The 22,400-nt window shown below is 48.8% G+C and overlaps 1 protein-coding gene across 3 annotated transcripts in view; it reads right to left on the bottom strand.

Annotated features, from left to right (window-relative positions):
• Nucleotides 1-10,106: 10,106 nt before the first annotated feature.
• Glb1 (galactosidase beta 1) overlaps nucleotides 10,107-22,400 on the bottom strand; it is a 76,250-nt gene continuing 63,956 nt past the window's right edge. For 2 of the 3 annotated variants that reach the window (XM_052723167.1, XM_052723186.1), the window contains 2 exons: nucleotides 22,046-22,300; nucleotides 10,107-10,659 (listed from right to left, as the gene is read on the bottom strand). In XM_052723167.1, the coding sequence (XP_052579127.1) occupies nucleotides 10,396-10,659; nucleotides 22,046-22,300 (519 nt within the window). In that variant the 3' untranslated portion in view covers nucleotides 10,107-10,395. The remainder of the gene's footprint in view (nucleotides 10,660-22,045; nucleotides 22,301-22,400) is intronic. The other variant, XM_052723177.1, reaches the window with a different exon arrangement.

Here is a 22,400-nt window from a genome sequence, read left to right as displayed (position 1 = left end):
TTCCTGTAGACACTTGACTTGAACACTTGTTCCCTGGTGGTGCTGTTTGAGAAACTGTTTTTGTTTTGTTTTTGATAGGGCCTCACTAAATACCTCTGGCTGTCCTGGTACCCTCTGGGCAGACCAGGTCTTGAAATCTTAGCGATTCACCTGCCTCTGCCTTCTGAATGCTGAGATTAAGGACAGATGCCACTCTGTCTGGCTAAGTCTTGGAGGTGTCTGTAGGAGGTGGGGTCTGGTCTGAGAATCAATGGAGTGGGGTTTTAACCCAGTCCTGGCTCGCTCTGCATCCTGTGTCACTGAGAGGTGAGGAGACCACAGTCAACCACTCACTGCCCTTTCTCCTACCAAGATGGGCTCTAGACGTTCACTTCCTGAGCCAAGATGAATTCTTCCCACGTTTAGTTGCCTTCTTCCCCGCTGAATTTCCTCGCAGTTCCAGGGATCAAATCTAAGGTCTTCTGCATGCTAGACCAGCACGCCACCCCTGAGCCACATCTCCAGCTGCAAGTTGTGCCTCTTGTCACCAAGAGCAAAGTAACTACTGCACAGTCTGAGGAATTTCCAGGCTGCTCCTCGGGGGATCCGAGGAGGATGGAAAAGTTAACACAGAAAGGGGAAGATACTGAGCCAGGATCTCCTCTGTAGCTGGTTCTGGACAGCAGGGGATCCCTGACCTTTCATGTGTTCACGCCAGCAGAGCCTCCTCCCCGTCAGTGAGCCAACAGTTTTGTTTTGTTTTGAGACAGTGTCTCTGTATGTAGCTCCACTGTCCTGTCGCTATGTAGACCAGGCTGGCCTTGAACTCAGAAATCTTCCTGTCTCTGCTTCCCAAGTGCTGGGATTAATGATGTGTGTCACCTTGCCCAGGTGTTTTTTGTTTTTTTTTTTAATGTTCTTGATTTTTTTAATATAAAAAATTAAAAATTACATTTATTTATTTTTTTGTGGGACACATGCGTCACAGAGCATGTGTAGAGGTCAGAGGACAACTTAAGGGGGTTGGTTCTCTCCATGTGAGAACTGGGAATTGAACTCAGGTCCTCGGGCTTGGCAGCAAGCACCTTTCCCTGCTGAGCCATCTCATCAGCCCCTGGTTTTGATTTTTGAGACATGTTCTCACTGATGCAACAGCCCAGGCTGACCTTGCACTTACTCTGGTCTTGAATTGGAGGTGATCCTCCTGCCTCAGCCTCCCGGGGCAGGCACGGCAGGAGTGAAAGGAGTAACTGTGTGAGGAACGGAGGAGCTATCTTTTTAGGCACTCGAAGAGGGTGCACCTACTCGTCAAGTTTTCTAGGTAGCACATTGTATTAGTTACTTTTCGTTTTGATGTGTCAAAATTACTGACGCAAACAAGGAAGGGTTTATGTTCACTCGCAGTGTGCGGGTACAGTTCTCCATGGCGGGGAGTCACCACCGCAGGAGCGCGAGGCGGCTGATCCTAGTGCACATGCAGTCAGGAAACAGATGAATGCTGGGACTCCAGCCCACTAGATGGTGCTGCCCACACTCAGGATCAGGGGTCTTCAGACAAGCCTCCCTGAAAACACACGCATAGATATACCCAGAGTTGTGTTTCCACAGGGGCTCTAACTTTAGACAAATTAATGATGCAGATTCTCCATAAGAACATCCAATTCAGGGGCCACTGAGAAACTGCTGTGCAGGGGATGAGAGGGTGATGGAGAAGGAGAAAGAGAAGGAAAGAGATATTGACAAATACTAGGAAATCTTGCATGCAAAAGAGGCATCCAACCCAAAGCTCACAGCCCAGGGAAGAAACATAACTATACAGCAATCGACAAGATCAGCGATGAAAACGTGAATTCATGTAAATAGAATAGTGTGGGAAACGCTTTCTGTGGGTAGGCTGACTTAAGGAAATCTTCTGCCCGTTCGAGAACGGGCAGAAGTTGAGAGCATGTCTCCTGATACCCAAGGTGTCAGAAGAGGTGTGCAGGTGTCAGTGGTAAACTTCCGTCTAAAGCTGAACTCAGTTTCTAGTTTGTGCCTCCAGTCCTTCCGAAGGCGGGGACTTAACGGTCCTCTACAAACACTGCGACTTTGAAGAGTGACCTTGACACTTGTCACTTGTTGATGTCCCCACCTGCTGGGTTGCGGAATAGACCCACTCTCGAACGCAGGCCTTCCACCGGGCCACTTTGGGCATACGCCTGTGTGCGCGCGCGGATGTGTGGACAGAGAAGGACACCCTAGGACAATCTTGGCTGTTGTTTTTTGAGACAGGTCTCTCATTGGCCTGGAACCCACCAAGCAGGCTAGTTGGCTGGAGAGCCCCAGGGGTCTGCCTGTCTCTGGCTTCCCACGACTGGGGATGAGGAGCAGGCTACCATGCCTGGCTTTTTATGTGGGTTCTGGGGCTGAAGCTCAGGTTCGATTGCTTGCCTGACAAGCACTTTACCAAGTGAGCCCTCTCCCCAGCCCACAGGGCCACATCTTACTCAGGTCCTCTGCAGCCTTGAGACCTGGGAAATGCTTAGATTTCTCCTGGTCTGCTCTGTGGCTTCAGAAGGTGTCATGGGGCTACTCAAGGCTGTGCTGTGCTCTAGGTGGGGTGGGGAGTCTCCCTCCTCTCCCCATTCTCTGTCCAGTCCACTTGCACTTGAAGGTGACCTGACCCATACACGAAGTCAACCCGCACTGACTACCTCTGAGCCTGAAACATGAGGGGAGCTCAGGGGTCCTGTTCCTTTGCGAGCCTGCTTGCTCAGACTCCGAGCCTCTGTTCGGCGTCCTCCCACCTGAAGAGTCTTACCGTGGAGGGGGAGACGGCTGGGAAGCCTAGTGATGCTCACCGGCCCCTGACTGTGTGCTCGTGTGCATAGTGCATATGTGAGTATGGTGAAGGCATGTACGTGCCCATGTGTGTGGGAGCTGGAGGCCAGCCTCAGCTGTTCCTTAGGTCAGCCATCTTCCTTTTAGAAATTAACTCTTTCTGTTCTTTCCCTTTCACACATATTTTCTAGTGGGGCTGGGGAGGTGGCTCAGGATTTAAGAGCACTTGGTGCTCATGCAGATTACCCAAGTTTGGTTCCCAACAAGCACAGGGACTCCCAACTGCCTGTAACTCCAGTCCTCATCTAGCCTCTTTGGGTACCTGCACTCCCATGCACATATTCACACATACTTTATTTATTTATTTATTTTGGTTTTTCGAGACAGGGTTTCTCTGTGTAGTTTTGCGCCTTTCCTGGAACTCACTTTGTAGACCAGGCTGGCCTCAAACTCACAGAGATCCGCCTGGCTCTGCCTCCTGAGTGCTGGGATTAAAGATGTGTGCCACCACAGCTCGACCACGTACTTGAAAATAAAAAGTTTCGAATCTTTAAAATAAATTATGTGTACACACACATGCTGTGGGATGGTCTGTATGGCAAATGTGTTGCTCTGATTGGTCAATAAATAAAACACTGATTGGCCAGTGGCCAGGCAGGAAGTATAGGTGGGACTAACAGAGAGGAGAATTAAGGGAACAGGAAGGGAAAGGGAGTCACTGCCAGCGGCCTCCATGACAAACAGCATGTGAAGATGCCGGTAAGCCACGAGCCACGTGGCAAGGTATAGATTTATAGAAATTGATTAATTTAAGCTGTAAGAACAGTTGGTAAGAAGCCTGCCACGGCCATACAGTTTGTAAGCAATATAAGTCTCTGTGTTTACTTGGTCGGGTCTGAGCGGCTGTGGGACTGGCAGGTGAGAGAGATTTGTCCTGACTGTGGGCCAGGCAGGAAAACTCTAGCTACACACACACACACACACACACACACACACACACACACACACACACGTGTAAAGGTCAGAGGACGATGTGCTGGAGCTGAGTCTCCTTCTGCCATGTGTGTCCCATAGAACAAACCCAGGCTGTCAGGCCTGGTGGCAAGTGTCTTTGCTGAGTCACTGGCCTTGCCTTGTTCTCTGAGACAGGGTCTCTCGCCGGGCTAGAACTTGCTGAGTAGGCTGGTCTGTCTGTCTGTCTGTCTGTCTCCCCACTGCTAGGCCTGCAGGCACGTGCCATGGCGCTCTGCTGCTGCTGCCTTCTGACCCTTTCTCTCTCACTTTGACCTGAGAAGCCTCCTTCCTGCCTCCCAAGGCCTCATCCTGAGGCCCTGGACCTAGAAAGCAAGCGTGTATCATTTCAGGAACTCAGACGGGACAGGGTTAGTTTGAAAACGACCAGAAATGAGGAGGTAAGAGAGGGCAAAGAAGACAAAAGCATGGCCCAGCAATACAGAGGGTGGGAGGACGTCTCAAGACTGGCGTGCCAGGCTGGGAACGTAGCTTGTTGGTAGAGTGCTTGCCTAACGTGCATGAGGCCCCGGATTCCTCCACACAAAAGAAGCATGATAGCCCACACCTACAATTCTAGGATTTGGAGGTAGAGGCCGAACCAGAAGTTCAAGGTCATCCTTGGCTGCATAGTGAGTTCAAGGCCAGCCTGTCACAAACATATACACAAACACACACTGCACAGGGAAAAAGGGAACAAAATTGGTATCGCCTGCCTGTTCAGTGCTCCTGAGTTTGTGCAGTCGCAGAGCGGACGGCCTCTCCCGCTGCAAGGCTTCTGTGTTGCAGGTTAAGAAGGCCCAGTGTGGGTGAGGGGTTATGGAACTCAAGGCATGCTGCTCCCCATTTGAGTCATGACATGGTAGAAGAAGTGTGTAGGATGGTGCTGTCTTTCGTGAACTGAATTATTTGGAAGAAACAGACAGATGACTGTCTAGTGAGAAGAAACAGCAGGAAAGCGAGCCCTCTCTGGGAAGGCTTAACATTTTTTCTTTTAAATGAAATCTTGGCTCTTTCGAGAGGTTGGGCACTGGGGTGTCAGACACACCTGAAGGAGCAGCGGCATCCCGGGGCCGCTAAGCCCGCAGTGTGAATGCAGGCATGCAAGCACGGGGGGCACTTACCCTGCCAGAGGCACTGGCTGAGGACCTGCTATGGTAGATGTGCTCTACCAGGTACCCGAATGTAGGAACTGAACATCACATGAGGGATTGGGAACCCTCCGCAACCCTCTTGCCTCAGCCTCCCCAGTGTTTGGGTCACAGGTGTGAACCACCCCCACACTGTTTTATGGATTCATTTCTTAGACAAGATATCATGATGTAGCCCAGGGTGGCCTTGAACTTCCTATGTAGCTAAGGATGACCCTGAACTTCTGATCCTTCTGCCTTTACTTCCCAAGTGCTGGAAATAGAAGTGTGTACCATCACACAGGCTCCTGAGGAAGACCTAAGCCCTTCGGCTGCTACTCCTAGGGGTATTTCATGATTCCAAAGTCCACAGGAAAGGGGGCAGGGTAGACACAACAAAGCCTCCAGAGACAAAGTCTCTTTGCTTAGTAAAATTCAGAGCAAGGAGGAAGCACACAGGATAGACAGCACCGCCCGTCAGAACCCTGACGGAAAGATTTTACCAACAGATAAGAAACAAAGAAACCTAGCTTGGTGCTTCTCACACCAGTGTGCGGCTGGCGGGGCACATTCCTAGCCTGTGCTCATGGTCTCTGTCCTTATCACTTCCCATCTGGTGAGTTCACCAGGGGCCAAGGCAAGCTGAAGGGACCCAAGGAACGCTCGCTGTAAAACAGAGGCCAAGTGAACCTCGTCTGGACCAAGCCCTGTCCTCTGCCAGTGGGGTCGGACCCAAAATCATAGGACTCAATTCTGGTCAGAGTCTTGAACGGTCAGTGAAACGGACAGGCAGATACAAACATTGCAACTGAATGCTGTTAACAGTTTTTCAGAATAGCCTCTATTGCCGGGCGCTGTGATGCAGGCCTTTAATCCCAGCACTCGGGTTAGGGTTAAAGGCAGAGGCAGGCAGATCTCTGTGAGTTCTAGGACAGCCAACGCTATGTACAGAGACCTTGTCTCAAAAAAAAAAAAAAAAAAAAAAAGAAAGAAAAAAGAAAGGAAAGACAAAAGGCCCCTCTTGGACTGGCCATTTGGTCTGTTCCATGTAGCTCTCTGCTGGTAGACAGTTTACCTAGCATGCACACAAACCCTGGATTTGACTCCCAGAATTGCATAAAACCAAGCATGGTGGATCACACTTGTAATTCAGGTAGAAGCAGGGGGATCAGAAGTTCAAGGTCATCCTCAGCTACATAGTGAACTTGAGGCCAGCCTGGGCTGCACGAGACCCTGTTTCAAAAACGAAAGAACAGTAATTGCTTTATGTCTCTTCCAGCTTCCTTCAGTGTCTTGCTACAGAGTCACAGACACCATCAAAGCAGCAGGTAATGGTGACACATGCCCAGTGGGCAGGAAGTCACTGTACTGGAGCCAGGAAGTCACCTTTGCTGCTTGAGAACAAGAGCACAGTGGTTTTAGGAACCAGAACCCTGAAGAGGGACACACTGGAGCCCTGGAGGCCCGGGCCTGGAGCCTTCTCCATAGGCTGAGTGTCCACCACGGTCCCAGGTCATGGTTCCATGGTCTCTCTGGATGGTGCCATTTCCCGACCTCCAGTCCTTGGTTCATATCATGGCTCATCATAGTCAGGCTCCTTTGCTTAGCAGGCTCTTCCTAGCACAGTGGCTGAGCAGCGCCATGTTGCTGAACTGAACAGAGCCGTGTGGAGAACCATCTCGGGTACCTTTAGGCTTCCCTGCTTAGGCGGAGAACATGATGGAAAGAACCAGTGAACATGTGTGTGCTGTTGAACTTTGTCAACTAGACACAATGTAGATTCACTTGGGAGACGTGAGCCTTGGTGAGGAGGAGTTGACTACAGTGGCCTTTGGGCATGTCTATGATGGACTGTCTAATTAATTGATGTGGGAAGACCCAGCCCACGGTGGGTGGCACCATTCCCTGGGCAGGGGTCTCAAACAGCACAATGTGGTAAAATTGAACTAAGCTTAAGCAAGCAGGCACTCATGTACTCACCTCTGTCTGCGTTTGACGGTGGGGTGTGTGACTCGCTTCAAGCTCCTGTCACCTCAACTGCCCTGAAGGAAGCGAATTGTGAGTTGAAACAAACCTTTTCTCTCTTCAGCTGTTATTTGCCAAGGTGCTAACACAACAGAATGAAACTAGAACAACATGCTCCGTGGCAGGCGCGAGCTGAGATGCTTCCAGGATTGATGCAATCCAAAAAGCCTACCAAGTGGGGACCACACTTGAGGAGACCACGGCATGTAAGGGAACCACTTTCTTGACGCCAGTTATTAAGGGGGGTGGGAGAGACTAACATGAGTTTTCCATTACAAAGTCTGGCCTGTTAGTGTTATCCCTAATTTTATTTTGACCTTGAACTTGCTATGCAGATATGACCTTGAACTTTGGCTCCTGCAGCCTCCACTTCTGAGTTTTAGGATTACATGGGTGCCCGACAATACCCTGTTTTTTTCAGTTATGGGGATGGAACCCAGGCCTCATGCATGCTAGGCAAAGCAACTAAGCCACATCCTTGGTCCAGTGACCTGGTTTTTAGCTTTTGGGGACATTCTGTCCCTTTAGGAGTCAGGAGGGTCTAAGTTTGTGGGACATTTCCTCACACTTGGGTAAGCCCCTCAGCCTGTGGTGGTGCATGCCTTTAATCCCAGCACTTGGGAGGCAGAGGCAGGTGGATCTCTGTGAGTTCCAGTCCAGCCTGGTCCACAGAGTGAGATCCAGTGCAGTCAGGACTACACAGAGAAACCCTGTCTCAAAACAAAAAAAAAGTGTCTAGTGGGGATGGTATAGAATTCTCAATGCAAATTTCCAGATAGTCTGAGGGACAAGGGAAGCCAAGGGGCTGCTCTGACCTTCAGGGGCTGGGACGCCGTCACCTAGAGTCAGCTTGTTCCCTCCTAACCCTGGACAGTCACCTGGTGTTCCTACAGCCCACGTGTGGTATTGTACCATAGCCTAGACAGATCCTCATTGTGACTCAGAAAATGACCTTTGATTTTTCATAGAAGGAAGAAATAAAGATCACAGGAAACGGTTTGCTGATCTTGTCACTTGACAGAGGACACAAGGCTGGTTGGGGAAAAGTGGACCCCCAGACTCTGATCAGTGCTAAGCAATTTCATTTAGAATAAACTGGAATTATCAAAAAATAGAGATGGGCAGACTGGCAAACAGAAAATGGCACTGGACATGGGGAGAGGCCTGGAGCTGTAGTTCTGTCAGTAGTGTCTGTCCAACACGCTTGAATCCCTGGGTTCCATGCCCAGCGTAGCCTAAAAATGGCATGGCGGTAAATGTTTGTGATCAAGAAGGGAGGTCAGGAGGATCAGAAGAAGTTAAAGGTTATCTCTGGCAGCTGGGCGGTGGTGGCGCCCACCTTTAATCCCAGCACTCGGGAGGCAGAGGCAGGTGTATCTCTGTGAGTTCGAGGCCAGCCTGGTCTACAGAGCGAGATCCAGGACAGCCAGAGTTGTTACACAGAGAAATCCTGTCTCTGGGGGAACAAAACAAAACAAACAAACAAACAAACAAAAAACAGGAAAAAAACAAATACAAAACAGTTATCCTTGGCTACATGATGAACTCAAGGCTAGCTTGGGCAACATGGGACTTTGTTTAAAAAAACAAAACAAAAGAATATGGTGATATATTGTGTCCCTCAATGTATTGTGCACCCTAATAAAGCTTATCTGAGGATCAGAGGAAAAAGTCAGCCACTATAGTAATCATAGAAGTCAGGCAGTGGTAGCACACACCTTTAATCCCAGCATTCAGGAGGCAGAGATAGATCCAGATCTCTGTGAGTTCAAAGCCACACTAGGAACAGAGCCAGGTGTGATGGCACACACCTTGAATTCCAACACTAGTTAACCATAAAGGTCTGGAGGTCTGTACAGACAGACAGGAAGTGACAGATTTGGGCAGGAAGAGGAAGTGATGTAGCTGGGCAGAGAGAGGAAGTGAGATGGCAGGGACAGAAAGGCATATAGGTGTGGGTATACAGGAAGTAGCTCTCTTTGGAGACTGAGGAGACGGTGAGGTAAGGTTGGCGGTGGCTTGTCTTATTCCTCTGATCTCTCAGATTTAACCCCAATATCTGACTCTGGGTTTTTATTAATCAGACCGTTTAGTAATTCATCTTACAAAAGGTGGTTATGGAAACGGCTCAGTGGGTAAAAGCACTTGCCAAACAAGCATGAAGACTTGAGTCTGAACCTCTGGGACCTGTGTAACAGCTGGGTGCAGTAGTGTGCAAGAGTGTGATCCTAGTGTTCCTGTGGGGGGAGAGGAGGAGTTGGGAGAAGGCTCGAAGCTTCTAGGCTAGTCCGCAGTACACTGTGAGTGTCGAATAGGAGATCCTGTTTCAACACTCAACATTGTCCTCTGACCTCCACATGCATGCTATAGCATGAGTATCTGTACATGGATGTGGTTGCACACACCCCCCCCCCCCATTTTAAAGTATAGGTTAGAAAAAGGGACCAACTACCCAAATGCTTACCATTCAGATATAATCATATTTTTTTTTTTTTGAGACATGATTACTTGTACCTCAAGGCCTTGACTCCACTGTGTAGCTCAGAAAAACTTTGAACTTGGATCCTGTCTCACTTCTTGAATGCTGCTACAGGTGTGTACTAGAATGCCTGGTTTTGTGGAGTCCTAGGGTGTTTCCTGCATGGTAAACATGTTGTTTTGCCAATGTAGCTACATCCCAGCCCCACCTTAGCAGGGTCTCAAACACAAGCAGTATTATATTTTATAAATCTTACATGTGCCTAGACACTAAGGCATTCCTGAGCAATGACACCCAACATGAACCTCAGTCCTACACACATATATGCATACACATGCATCTGCATGCATACATAAACACACACACACACACGGTACAACCCTAGTCAATTGTGTAGAGGGACCGTACCACCTACTTGGAGCAACTGTTAATCATTTAGATGGTTTCTGTAGATTTCCTACCTAGTAGATAGTATAGAGATTCAGAAACAGTCAAATCAGGGTCAGAAAAGCAACCGTTGGCTAGCCCAAACCAGGATTCTCTGCTACCCACTTTGAACCTCAAGCTAGTGAAGTGGCTTCACCCAGCCCACTCAAGTCTAGTTGAGATTTCAGTCAGACCACGGAGTTTAATACCTGCCCGATAGTAACAACACCACCATCGCCACTTGAGTACAAACTTTATTCAACGGAAAGACGACATGATTGTTTCAAATCAAACGAAGAGACATCATTCAAGTTTTGATCCAAGTCTGCACAATACTCCAACTGTGTGTGTTCCTGTGATGACTACTCCCTTCAGCCTTCCTGGTGGCCACTCTTGTGGTCAGGCAATGTAAGGCTGCAGAGACACCAGAAGGACACACACACCCCATAAATTTATCTTCCACTGTAGCCAGAAAAGGATGATCCATGTAGTCAGTGCAGGGCTGTGGTCCTAGAGGCTCAGTCATCACAGGAGGTTCAGCCATGAGTCTTGATCAGACCAACCTGGAAACCTGTTGGCCAGGGACCTGCCAATGACTGGCCTGTCAACAAACTCCACTGTACACAGCTCTGTGGTCCCATCACCGCAGGGAGCCAGCTCCAGCTCCAGCACCGTGATGTTGTTTGGGGCTGAAGTCGTCAGGATATGCCTCGGCACAAACAAGGTCACCTGTGGGCCCCGTTTGGGCCAGTATCGGCCAAGGTTAAAGCCGTTGATCCACACTTGACCCTGGAGAGAGAGAGAGAGAGACCATCAGCCAAGGAAACACTAGTAACAGAGGGGGCAAGAGATGCCCCTCAGAGATGGCCTGAGGATCAGGTCCCCTTAGTCCAGCATCCCGCTATCTCATGGTGGGTGGAAAATGGGTGGGAAGAACGGCAGAGCCTGCCCCAAATGCCAATTTCCACTATAAGAAAAATGCACATGGAGCCCCAGACTCCAGATGCTGCCGATCTCAGTCCTGGAGCACACCTCAGTGCATTCCTGCTCTACCCTGGCTCCCAGGTACTGCCTGTCTGTCTGTACACCAGTCCTCTCTAGTCACTGCTGCCACAGGCGCCGGCAGGTGAGTCTCCCTGCTCTTTCTGCCCCACAGACGCTATCTGATGTGCATAAAGCCCACAGTCTGAGAACTGTCCTCCAAACATCCCAAGATGAACGTAAGGGTGTGTGGGCGGGTGCTGTAATCTCAGCACTTGGGAGGCTCCCGCAGGAGGACTGTTGTGAATTTCAGGCCAGCCGAGGGGGCAACAGCACATTTCTGGTGGTCACCCCAGCACCTGGTGCAGGGGCTGTGCTCCCGGGCGGATCTGAGCGCCCCTTACAACCCTGAAACCGAAGCTCTTGGCATCACGGCCCACAGAAGGAGGTCAGCGACTCATAAGGGCCTGTCGGTTGGATTAAGTCATTTAGAGAAGGTGGCAGTTTCGAAGTTCTCAGAACTACTTTACTCTTGTTTTTGCCATGGGATCTGTTGTCTTCCTCTGTCTTCCTAAAAGGCATAAGCCCTAAACAGTTTCACCCAGACTTTATCAGCTCCATCTCTACCAGAACCTTGTTTTCACAGTCAGAGACCAGCTCCTGATTTCATTTGCCATGCATTCGTTTTGACTAATTTTTAGCTACATATCACTGTACATAAACAGGCTGGGAAGATGGCCCAGTGGGTGACAGCACTTGCTGGGCAAGCATGAGGACCCAAGTTCAAATCCCCAGCTATCACATAAAGGAGTCAGGTGTGGTCATCCCCCTGCCTGGAACCCAGTTCTGTTGGGGCAGAGACGAGAGGTTCACTGGGACCTGCTCTCAGTCAGCCTAGCTCCAGGCTCAGTGAGAGACCCTGTCTCAAGGGAATAAGCGGGGAGAGAGACAGAACAGGACATCTGTACTCCTCTGACTTCCGCCCTTGTGCAGGAGCACGCACGTGCACACATGTACCCCACACACTCACACATATACAGACGCAAATAAGTGGACAAACGCATTGTCATTTTAAATAGCACATGCCATTCAATGGTATGGATATACCCATTAGTTTTTGAGACTTTTTTGTAGCCCAGGCTAATCTCAAATTCATGATCCTTCTACTTTAGCCTCTTGTATGCTGCGATTATGATTACAGGCATGTGCTATCATGCCTGACTAATACATCATTCCCTGCTCCCTGATTTTCCTTCAGTTCTAGGGATTAAAGCAGGGCCTGTGTATTGCTACCACCAAGCTACATTCAGAATATGCCTATGAGGCCGGGCGGTGGTGGCGCACGCCTTTAATTCCAGCACTCGAAGGCAGAGCCAGGAAAATCTCTGTGAGTTCGAGGCCAGCCTGGTCTACAGAATGAGATCTAGGACAGGCACCAAAACTACACAGAGAAACCCTGTCAAAACAAAACAAAAAACCCAGAATATGCCTATGTATTCCTTTGCTACTGAAAATGTTTCCAGATTGTTTTTTTTTTTTTTTTTTTTTTGACACATGATCAGTTTCATGCAGCCCAGAATGGCCTCAAACACACGATATAGTTGAGGATGACCTTGATCCTCTGGCTCCTACCTCCAGAGTGCTAGGATTACATGCATGGACCACCTGGCTTAGGAAGTCAGGAGTGCTGGAGACTGAATCCAGGGTTTTAAGCAGATTAGATAAGCACTCGGCCAACTGAGCCACACCCCAAACCCTACATGTCTGTTCTGTACCTTGAGTCTGAGTCACACACACTCATCTTATGGGAGAACAGAGCTGCAAGGCCACAGGCTGAGCATGTGTGCAGCCTTCATGGTGTGTTAGAGCAGGAGCCAGTGCAGGAGTACAAAGGAGAATGGTTTTCAGCTTTGACAATAAACTAATGTCTACTTTAAAATGTTTTATTACATGTGGTGTGTGTGTGTGTGTGTGTGTGTGTGTGTGTGTGTGTGTCATGACACATGTTGTGGTCAGAAGACAACTTGTAGGGATTGGTTCTTTCCTTTTACGTGTGGGTCCTAGGGATCAAACTGAGGTCCTCCGGCTTGGTGGCAGCCAGATTACCCACTGAGCCATGTCATGGGCCCAATTTTCACTTTGAATCAAATTTAAATATAAACAGGCTCCCTGAAGACAGTGGTTTCATCAGAACCCATCCCCCTATCTCTCTCCATCCTCATGGCCAGTCCCTACAGTGAGCCTGTGATGTTTCAGCTGCATCATCAACTTGGCTGGATGTAGAATCACCATGGACACGCATCTCTGGATGTACCTATAAGGGAGTTTCTAGACATGTTTAACTGAGGAGGGAGAGCCACCCTGAAGTGGGCAGCACCATCCCACGGGCTGGGGTCCCGAATGTATAAAAGAGAAAGTGCTGAGCACAGCAGTCACATCTGCTTCCTGTGGACACAGTGTGACCGGCTGCCTTGTGCTGCCTCCTCCTTCTCCACCTGATGGACTGTACTCACACTGTGAGCCAAAGAAATCCTGCTATCTATTTACTGAGACAAGGCCTCACTCTGCAGCTCTGGCTGGCCTGGAACTTACTATATAGGCCCAGCTGGCCTCTAACCAGAGATCACTTGCCTCTGCCCCGAGTGCTGGGGTTAAAGGTGAGCACACCCTTCTTTTCGTGGATTTGTTTTATCAGGAATGTATTCAGAGCTATGAGAAAATAACTGATACAGAGCCCTGGTCAGCGCTGTCTGAGACGACTGTACCCTCCTTTCAGGCCTTGACGTCCTCTGTGAACTGCAGAGCCCGGTCTCTTCCGCTGTGCGAACACATGTGTGCGAACACATGCAGGCAACCCCGGGGGCTCACACGCCAGTCTTCACCCTCCCACTGTGCTCCGGCCTCCCCACCTCCCCAGCGTCCTCGCTCAGCAGGCACCACACCTGTCCCCATCACACTGACACCCACACTTGCTCATCTTCCTCAGCGTCCTCAGACCCGAGCACTGTCTCCCCATGTGCAGCTCACAGTGCACAGCTGCAGTTCCTGACCTCCTCAGAGGGTACCGTCACGACCTCTTCATCTCGGCCACTCACCAGCCCGTTAACCTCCCTCCTCCTGTAGTTATTACCAGTGGTGGGTATGTCGTTTGTTTGTTGACTGGTCTGTCAACCATTTGGGGGCTCTAGCACAGACTCGCTATAAAAAAGATGGAAAAAAATACATACTCACATGAACACACACACACACACTATTGTATAAATTACATATGTGTTCAGCATCTACTCAGCCAACTCATTAGGTCATATCTGCTGACAATTCTTCCCGAGACAAGACACGGTGAAGAGGGGCTACAAGGGACCTGGGTTGTTCCCAGCACCCACACAGTCGCTCACAGCCACCAGTAACTTCAGTTCCAGGGGATCCTATTCTCGCCTCTTCTGACCTCCACGGGAACCAGGCACATGTGTGGTGCACATACATGAAGGCAAAACACTCATACAGATAGAATAAAAAATTAAAAGTCTAAAAATAAAACAAATGAAAAGACACGGTGAAGAGGTGACTCAGAGCCCCACTGAACAGGTTATTTCATGGTCCTCTACTCTCAATTCAGAGTTGGTTTTTTTAAGATTTATTTACTTGTTGGGGGGGGCAATATACATGCCACAGTCATGAGTATGGACATCAGAGGAAACCTGTGGAAGTCGGTTCTCTTTCTTCAGTACAGTCCAGTGGAAGGACTCTTGCTAGCCTAGGCTAAGTGTGAAACCCTGTCACCAAAGACCAAGAAGAAAGAAATACGCTGAAGCTATTCTTGGTAAATTATTCTTGATAAACCCAAAGGTTTATGTTAATGAGGTGACTTCAGGGGGCTGGGGACAAGCACTAATAACAGAAGAGTCAGTGGCTGGGGGGTGCCCCATGGCAGCCCCAGCTTCTGGGGTTCATGAAAAAGGCCATCTCTGACCATCTTGACCCCGGCACACACTTCTGCCCTCTGCCATTAACTCTAAGGTAACAGCAATGCTGAAGTTCTTGGAAGTGCCTGACCTACTTCTCAGTTGATCACATAGATCTGTGTGTGTGTGTGTGTGTGTGTGTGTGTGTGTGTGTGTGTGTGTGTGTGTGTGTGAACTTACCTTGATAAGGTCACTCTTCTCAGGAGAATTTAGAATGCAGCTTCCTTTTTAAAAAAATGTTTATTTCATACATGCATTGGTGTTTTGCCTGCATGTCTGTCTGTGTGAGGGCGTCAGGTCCCCTGGAACTGGAGTTACAGACAGATGTGAGCTGTCATGTGAGTGCTGGGAACTGAACCCAGATCCTCTGAAAGAGCAGCCAGTGATCTTAACCTCTGAGCCCTCTCTCCAGACCCTAGAGTGAAACTTTCAATACCATTGTTTGTTTTGTTTTTGGTTGAGACAGGGTCTCACTATGTAGACCAGGCTGGCCTAGAATTCAGAGATTCACCTACCTCTGCCTCTGGAGTTCTCAGCAAAGGTGTGCATCACCACGCCTGGCCCTCAATACTGTTTTAAGATCTTCAGAAGTTCCTTAAAAAAGTGGAAATAGGCTTAGCGTGGTGGTGCAAGCCCTTAATCCCAGCACTCCCATCAGGCAGAGACAGATGGATCTCTGAGTTGTAGGCCAGCCTGGTCTATGCAGCCAGTTCCAGGACAGCCAGGCAGCATAGTGAGGCCCTGTCTAACAAAACCAAAAACGACAAACTAAGGGCCAATAAGTCACACTAAAAGGAAGTCTAGGTCCTTGGGGGGTTCAAACTGGGAAACAGAGGCCAATTCCCAAGGTTAAAAGATTCTCACTCATCACTCATGACTCTCTGTGGTGAGAGAAAGCTCGATTTTATAAGGTAAAGGGGCACACGTAGAGATAAGACGTAACAGATCCCCTGAAATACACAGGGAAATTAACTTTGCTTCCTTCATAGCTACCTCGGCTATCTGCAGGTGGTGTGCATTACACCTGCCCAGCTCTTAGTAGTAAAGTGAAACAGCTTTTGGGTTGCTGCGTATTTTAGGAGGTATTCTGTGATACTGTCTGTTACCATAACAAACACCCAAAACATTCAACTGGAAGAAAGAAAGGTTTGGGCGGTGTCAGTCCACGAGTGACTGACGGGCAGGTTGGATCTCTGTGAGGTCAAGGCCAGCCTTGTCTACAAATCAAGCTCCAGGACAGCTAGCAAACTGGCCAGGGACCTGCCTCTCTTCACTTCCCCAGCTAAGACTACAAGCGAGCACCACCACCAAATGCAGCTTCTGACACATGAGCTGGGGCTTGAACCTATGTCCTCCTGCTTGCCTAGCAAGCACTTTTTCCAAAGAGGTAGCTCTCTAACCTTATTAATTCATTTAAAAATATTTGGCTAGGTGTGGTGGCACATGCCTTTAATCCCAGCACACACTCGGGAAGATCTTATTGAGTTCCTAGTCAGTCAAGGCTACATAATAAGACCCTGTCTCACAAAAGTAAAATTCAATCAATAAAAACAAAAAAGATTTATTTATATGTGTGTGTGTGTTTATATATGCCATGTACATGCAGGAACTCATGGAGGCCAGAAAAGGGTGTCAAATTCCCTGGAACTGGAGTTACAGACAGCTGTGAGCCACCAGGTGGGTGCCAGGAATCGATCCTAGGTCCTCTGCAAGAGCAGTAAGTGCTCTTAACTTCTGACTCTTTTTTCTGGCCCCACATTCTTTTACAATATTTGTTCCTTTTTTAAAATTTTGAGTCAGGATCTCATGTATTCTGGGCTGGCCTTGAACCTGATATGTACCTGGAGGATGACCTTGAACTTCTAATACATCTTCCCCCACTTTGCTGTGGAACAATCTTTGTACACTGTGAATATGTGTTACTCTCACTGGCTAATAAAGAGCTGACTGGCTTATAGCTGGGCAGGAAGAGATTGGGTGGGAGAGCCAGACTAGGAGGACACTGGGAAGAATGGCAGAGTCTGAGATGCCAGGAAGCTACAGAGGAAGCAGGACATGCACAAAATGTGGTAACATGCAATGAGCCATGTGGCAGTAAGTAAAGGAATAAAAATGGGTTAATTTAAAGTGTACGAGCTAGTTAGTAACAAGACTAAGCTAATGGCTAAGCATTTATAATCAATAATAAGTCTCTGTGTGGTTATTTGGGAACTGTCTGGTGGGACAGAAAAGTCTGCCTACACTACTTTTGTTTTTTTTTTTTTTGTTTTTTTTTTGAGACAGGGTTTCTCTGTATAGCTCTGGCTGTCCTGGAGCTTGATTTGTAGACAAGGCTGGCCTTGACCTCACAGAGATCCACCTGCCTCTGCCTCCCAAGTGCTGGGATTAAAAGTGTGCACCACCACCACCACCACCACCAGGCTTCCTCTTAAGTGCTGGGATTATGTGCCAGTATGCTCGGTTTATATGGTGCACTCCAGCCACTCCCTCTTAAACATCTTGAGTATAAGATTACTCTCTTTTAAAAAAAAATACTTGAAGCTGGTGTGACAGCTCAGTGAGTCAGCACTTACCACCAAATGGTGACTGGAGTTTGATCCCTGAGACCCACATGGCGGGGGGGGGGGGGGGGGGGGGGGGGGGGGGGGATGACTCCTGCAAGTTGTCCTCTGACCTCCTTGTGTATGCTGGGACACTCTTGTGCCCGCCCCCTCCTCAAAACAAATGAATTAAAATGTAGGGTTGGGCTAGGCAGTGGTGGTGCACGCCTTTGATCCCAGCACTCAGGAGGCAGAGACTGGTAGATCTCTGTGAGTTTGAGGCCAGTCTGGTCTACAGAGCAAGAAGGCAAGTTCCAGAATAGCCAGGGCTACAAAGAGAAAGCCTTTCTCCAACAACAACAACAACAACAGCAGGTTTGGTGGAGTACCTTCCTAACATGCAGGGAGTCTAATTTGCTGAGTTTAATGACCAGCAAACTGCCCCACCCATGCCCAAATGAAAAGTGTTTCATTTACACTCTCAGCTCTTCAAAGCACAGCTTTGGTGGCCAGAGCGGGTCCTTCTTGCCCTGTCCATCATGTTTTCTCACACACCTGGTATAAAAGCATAGAAATGGGAGAAGACTGAATAATGTTTTTCTTTTTCTTTTCTTTTTTTTGTGGTGCAGGGAACTGAACCCAAGACCTTATGCATACTAGGCAAGTGCTCTACCACTGAGCTATTTTTACCCATGACTTTTTTTTTTTCTTTTGAGACAGATTCTCACTATGTAGCCTTGACTGGTCTGGAGTTCATTATGCAGCTTCTGAGAGCTGGCATCAAAAGTGTGCATTACCATACCTGATTCATGACATAGCTATGTTGTTGTTGTTTGAGACACAGTCTCTCTAAATAGCCCTGGGTATCCTAGAACTCACTATGTAGACCAGGCTGGCTTTGAACTCCAGAGATCTGACTGCCTCTGCTTCCCATTTGCAGGGATTATAACCGTGCATGGCTTGCCATAATATTTTAATGTTCATCCAAGGAAATGAGCAGGATAAATGCCATTGCCTCAGCACAACAAGACACGTCATGCATGACTCACACACTCTGACCCATCACCGAAGCCCTGGAGAACATGTCTCTTTGAGGGAGTCTAACAGTCAGCTGGGACACGGTGCAGACAGGGTGTTGACCTGTGTGGACAGAGCAGGCACCCTTACCCCTTACCACTGGAATTCGCTGAGCACGCTCGATTAACCAGAAAGCCACATCCGACCCAAGAAAAGCCAGAGTAATCAGAACTGATGCTTTTATCTCACGAATCACGTTGATCACTGATTTCATTCACTAAATAGAGTGTTAGTTCCTTATAATGCCAGCGCTGGGGGGGATGGAGACTAGAGGATCTGGGGGTGGGGGAGGGGACGACTGGCCAGCAGGCCTAGCTGAATCTGAACCAGGTCCCCAGTGAGAGAGAGACCTTGCCTCAAAAAACAAGGCGGGGCAGGGAAGTTGGCTCAGCAAGTAAAAGGGCTTGCTGTGAAAACCCGAAGACCTCAGTCTGATCCCTAAAATCTAAAGTGAAAGAAAAGAACTGATGCTAAGAAGTTGTCCTGTGACTCCAGCAGACACAGACACAGACACACAGACACACACAGACACACACACACACACACACACGTTGACAGTACCTGTGACTCCTGCATCCACACATACACATCACCCAGATGTTGACAGTAATAATAAACAGTGAAATAACATCAAACAAGCAAAACAAAACAAAATCAAGGTGGAACCAGAGGTCAAACCAAGGTCCCATGTAGCCCAGGCTGGCCTTGAACTTGCTATGTGGCTGAAATGACCCTGAATTTAGTATCCTCCTCTCCACCGTCTGAGTCCTGGGACTGCACCACTTTGCTTAGTTTTATGTGGTGCTGAGGACCGAGCCCACACACACAAAACAAGCCTCTATCAACCAAACTATACCCCCACCCTCTGTTGTCTCTTTAATTGTCAGCTGTGAATAGCCAAGGCTGGTGGGCTGGGCTGCCAAAGCTGGTATTTTGTGCTAAAGCTCAAGTAACAAGAGAACATTCTGCAGCATGACAGCTGAGAGAGTGTTGTCAAAGTGCCAAGCACAAAACCGGCAGGGCCCAGCAGCCCCCGGCCCAGCAGCCCCCGGCCCAGCAGCCTGCACACCTCCCCAAAGCGCCCTTCACCCTTTCATTCCTCGCTGTAGGTTCTACTTGGAGGGGGAGAAGCCAAAGGTGGCTTGGGAGGCAGAGTCCCTGCCAGCTGCGGGGGAAGAGCCAGGGCTGCACGTCCTGTTCTCGGGTCCTAGAGCCCCAGATATTGCGTCTTTGCTGCAAAAAGGGAGGAAAAGGTTGATGAGCCGCAGACAGACAAAGTGTGACAACAGGGGTTTGGTGCCCAGGAAGAAGGAAGAAGTGAGCCTTTCTTCTAGAGAGCACTGGGCAGGGAGTCACAGGAGTCCAGGGAACAGGAGTCCCACCTGGTGGCAGTCAGAACGGAGGGGTCCCCAGGGACAGGCTAGAGAAGGGCCAAGCTTACTGGGCAGGCAGAGCTTAGACTGAGGAGACCGTGGTGAGGACCAACACACAGAAGAAGCCTGGCTACACTTGGTACACGGTGAATCAGCCGAGAGGACAATGGCGACTCACTCCCAGGGCGCTGGGATGGGGGGGGGGGGGGGGGCGGGGCGGGGGAGGGGTGGGCAACTCGAATGGACCAATGGCTCTTGTTTTGTTTTGAGAGTTCCTCGGGCAGCCCAGACTGGCCTCGAACTTGATACTGTAAGAAATACATTGCTACGGTCCATTTTTAGTGTGAGGTGCACTTGGAGTTCATCAGAGCGACAAACAGCAGGAAGCACCGGCCCCTCCCCCGTAGCTGGCAGTTAGCACTGGCTATCTCAGAACCCTGAGCCCAATTCCAAAACGGGGGCGTCCTGAGCCCAATTCCAAAACGGGGGCGTCCTGAGATCCAGGGTATTCATTAGATAAGGCTTGGTGTGCTAAACCAACAGGCGGGGAGGACGTCCTGGCCCAAGGGAAGAGAGGGCAGGGATTTCTCACGGTCCTGGACTTCATAAACCAGTCATGAGCCAGTCCGCCCCCAGCCATCTGCCTTTTCTCTGTGCCTGAGTCTCGCTCTGCACAACTGTTTTTAAATTGTTAATTGTTATTATTTTTATTGTTAGTTAATTGTTATTAATCACTGCTTTGTTTTCTCTAGTCTCCCAGTTTGTTGTTATCTCATTTCCAACACTATGTTGCACCAGAGGATAACTTTGAATTTCTGATTCTCCTGCCTCCAACCTCTCAAGGACTGCTTGTACCAGTGTGTGTCACCACACTTGGCTTTTTATTATACGTTTTAATCTGCATTTTTCCAATCATTAATTAATCTGTCACTAAGAATCTTTCCCCACCACCGCCCCTCAGCACTAAGAATTTTTTTCTCTTCTTTTTTTGTCTTCTAAGACAGGATTTCTCTGTGTAGTCCTGGCTGTCCTGGAATTCTCTCTGTAGACCAGGCTGGCCTCAAACTCAGAGATCCACCTGCCTCTGCCTCCCTGAGTGCTGGAATTAAAGGCATGCACCACTTCCTGGCATCACTAAGATATTTTAATGTATTTATCCCCAGCTTGATTACTTTCTTTGTGCAATAGTCAATTTCTTTATATAATTTTCACAAGACTTATTGTATCGTATGTGTCTGTGCAAGCTGCACCCATGGAGGACAGAAGAGGGCATCGGATCCCCTGGAACTGGAGTTAGAGACAGTGAAGAGGCACCATGTGGGTGCTGGGAACAAACTTTGGTCCTCTGCAAGGGCAGTGCACACTCTTAGATGCTGAGTTATTTCTCCAGCCTCCTCTTTTTTTTTTTTTTTTTTTTTTTTTTTTTGTGGCTTTTTTTTTACAGGGTTTCTCTGCATAGCCCTGACTGTCCTGGAACTCACTTTGTAGACCAGGCTGACCTTGAACTCAGAGATCTACCTGCCTCTGCCCTCCCAAGTGCTGGGACTAAAGTTGTATGATATTACTGCCTGGCTGAAAAAGCAAACATTTTAAAGCCAGGTATGATGGTGTGCACCTGAGGTAGAGACAGGACCATCAGAAGTTCAAGGACATTCTTGGCTACATAGCAAATCCAAGGCTAACCTGGACTACTTGAGAACCTATGTAGACAAAAAAACTGTTCCCTTCATAAGCAGCATCTAAAGAGGACCTGGGGATGGTGTGATGACTCCATGGCTGAGGGTGCTTGCTAACAAGTCTAATGACCTGAGTTCAGCCCCAGGACCCACATGGTGGAAGGAGAGAGCTGACTCCCATGGGCTGTGATCTGCCCTCCACACGTGTGCCGTGGCAGGTGCATATGAACAACACACGCAAATGCACACCATAAATAAATGAAATTAAAACAAACAAACAAATAAATAAATAGGCCTTAGTTCTTCCTGGAGGAAGCAAGTGAGCTACCGTTCACTGAAACAAGTTGTTAGTAAAAAAAAAAAAACCAAAAAACAGGGCAGAGAAGGACACCTGTACGCTGGACACTGGTCCCTTTCGATCTGCCATGGTCCTGATCCTTGAGTGTGACCTAGCAGAAAAGCCTCCCAATGGCACACAGCATCCTAACAGTCTTCCGATTCCTTCTCAGATACTAAGAACCAAGTGCTTGAGGCTTGATTCAAACTCTTTCCAAGAAGACACATACCTTGGTCCATCCAGGAAACTGAATGAAGGTGTCCTGTGGTAGGTCTGGGATTCCCGAGGGAATGGAGAAGCTGCCCACATAAAACGTGGGGACTGTGAAGTTTGAAGAGCTGAAAGTCATGTGTCCATCATGGCGGCCATCATCATGGGCCTCCCAGCCCCCTAGATGGCTGCGTACTGCGGCCTCAGTGTCCAGTGGATAGATTGTCCAGTTGGTGAGGATACTGGAGTTGAGGGTCATGTTAGAAACCAAACCCTGTAAAGGGGAAAACACAGAACCACGGGCTGGAAGGAAGGGACTCGTGGCTGTCACTGAATCCCTGGGAGAAGGAGTAGGAAATGAGGCTCAGCTGTGT

The sequence above is a fragment of the Peromyscus californicus genome, unplaced genomic scaffold (genome assembly GCF_007827085.1).
Source record: "Peromyscus californicus insignis strain IS unplaced genomic scaffold, ASM782708v3 Scaffold_11__1_contigs__length_118956290, whole genome shotgun sequence".
Lineage (NCBI taxonomy): Eukaryota > Metazoa > Chordata > Mammalia > Rodentia > Cricetidae > Peromyscus > Peromyscus californicus.
The sequence above is the reverse complement of the archived record's forward strand: the minus strand, read 5'-3'. Positions and strand labels throughout refer to the sequence as shown.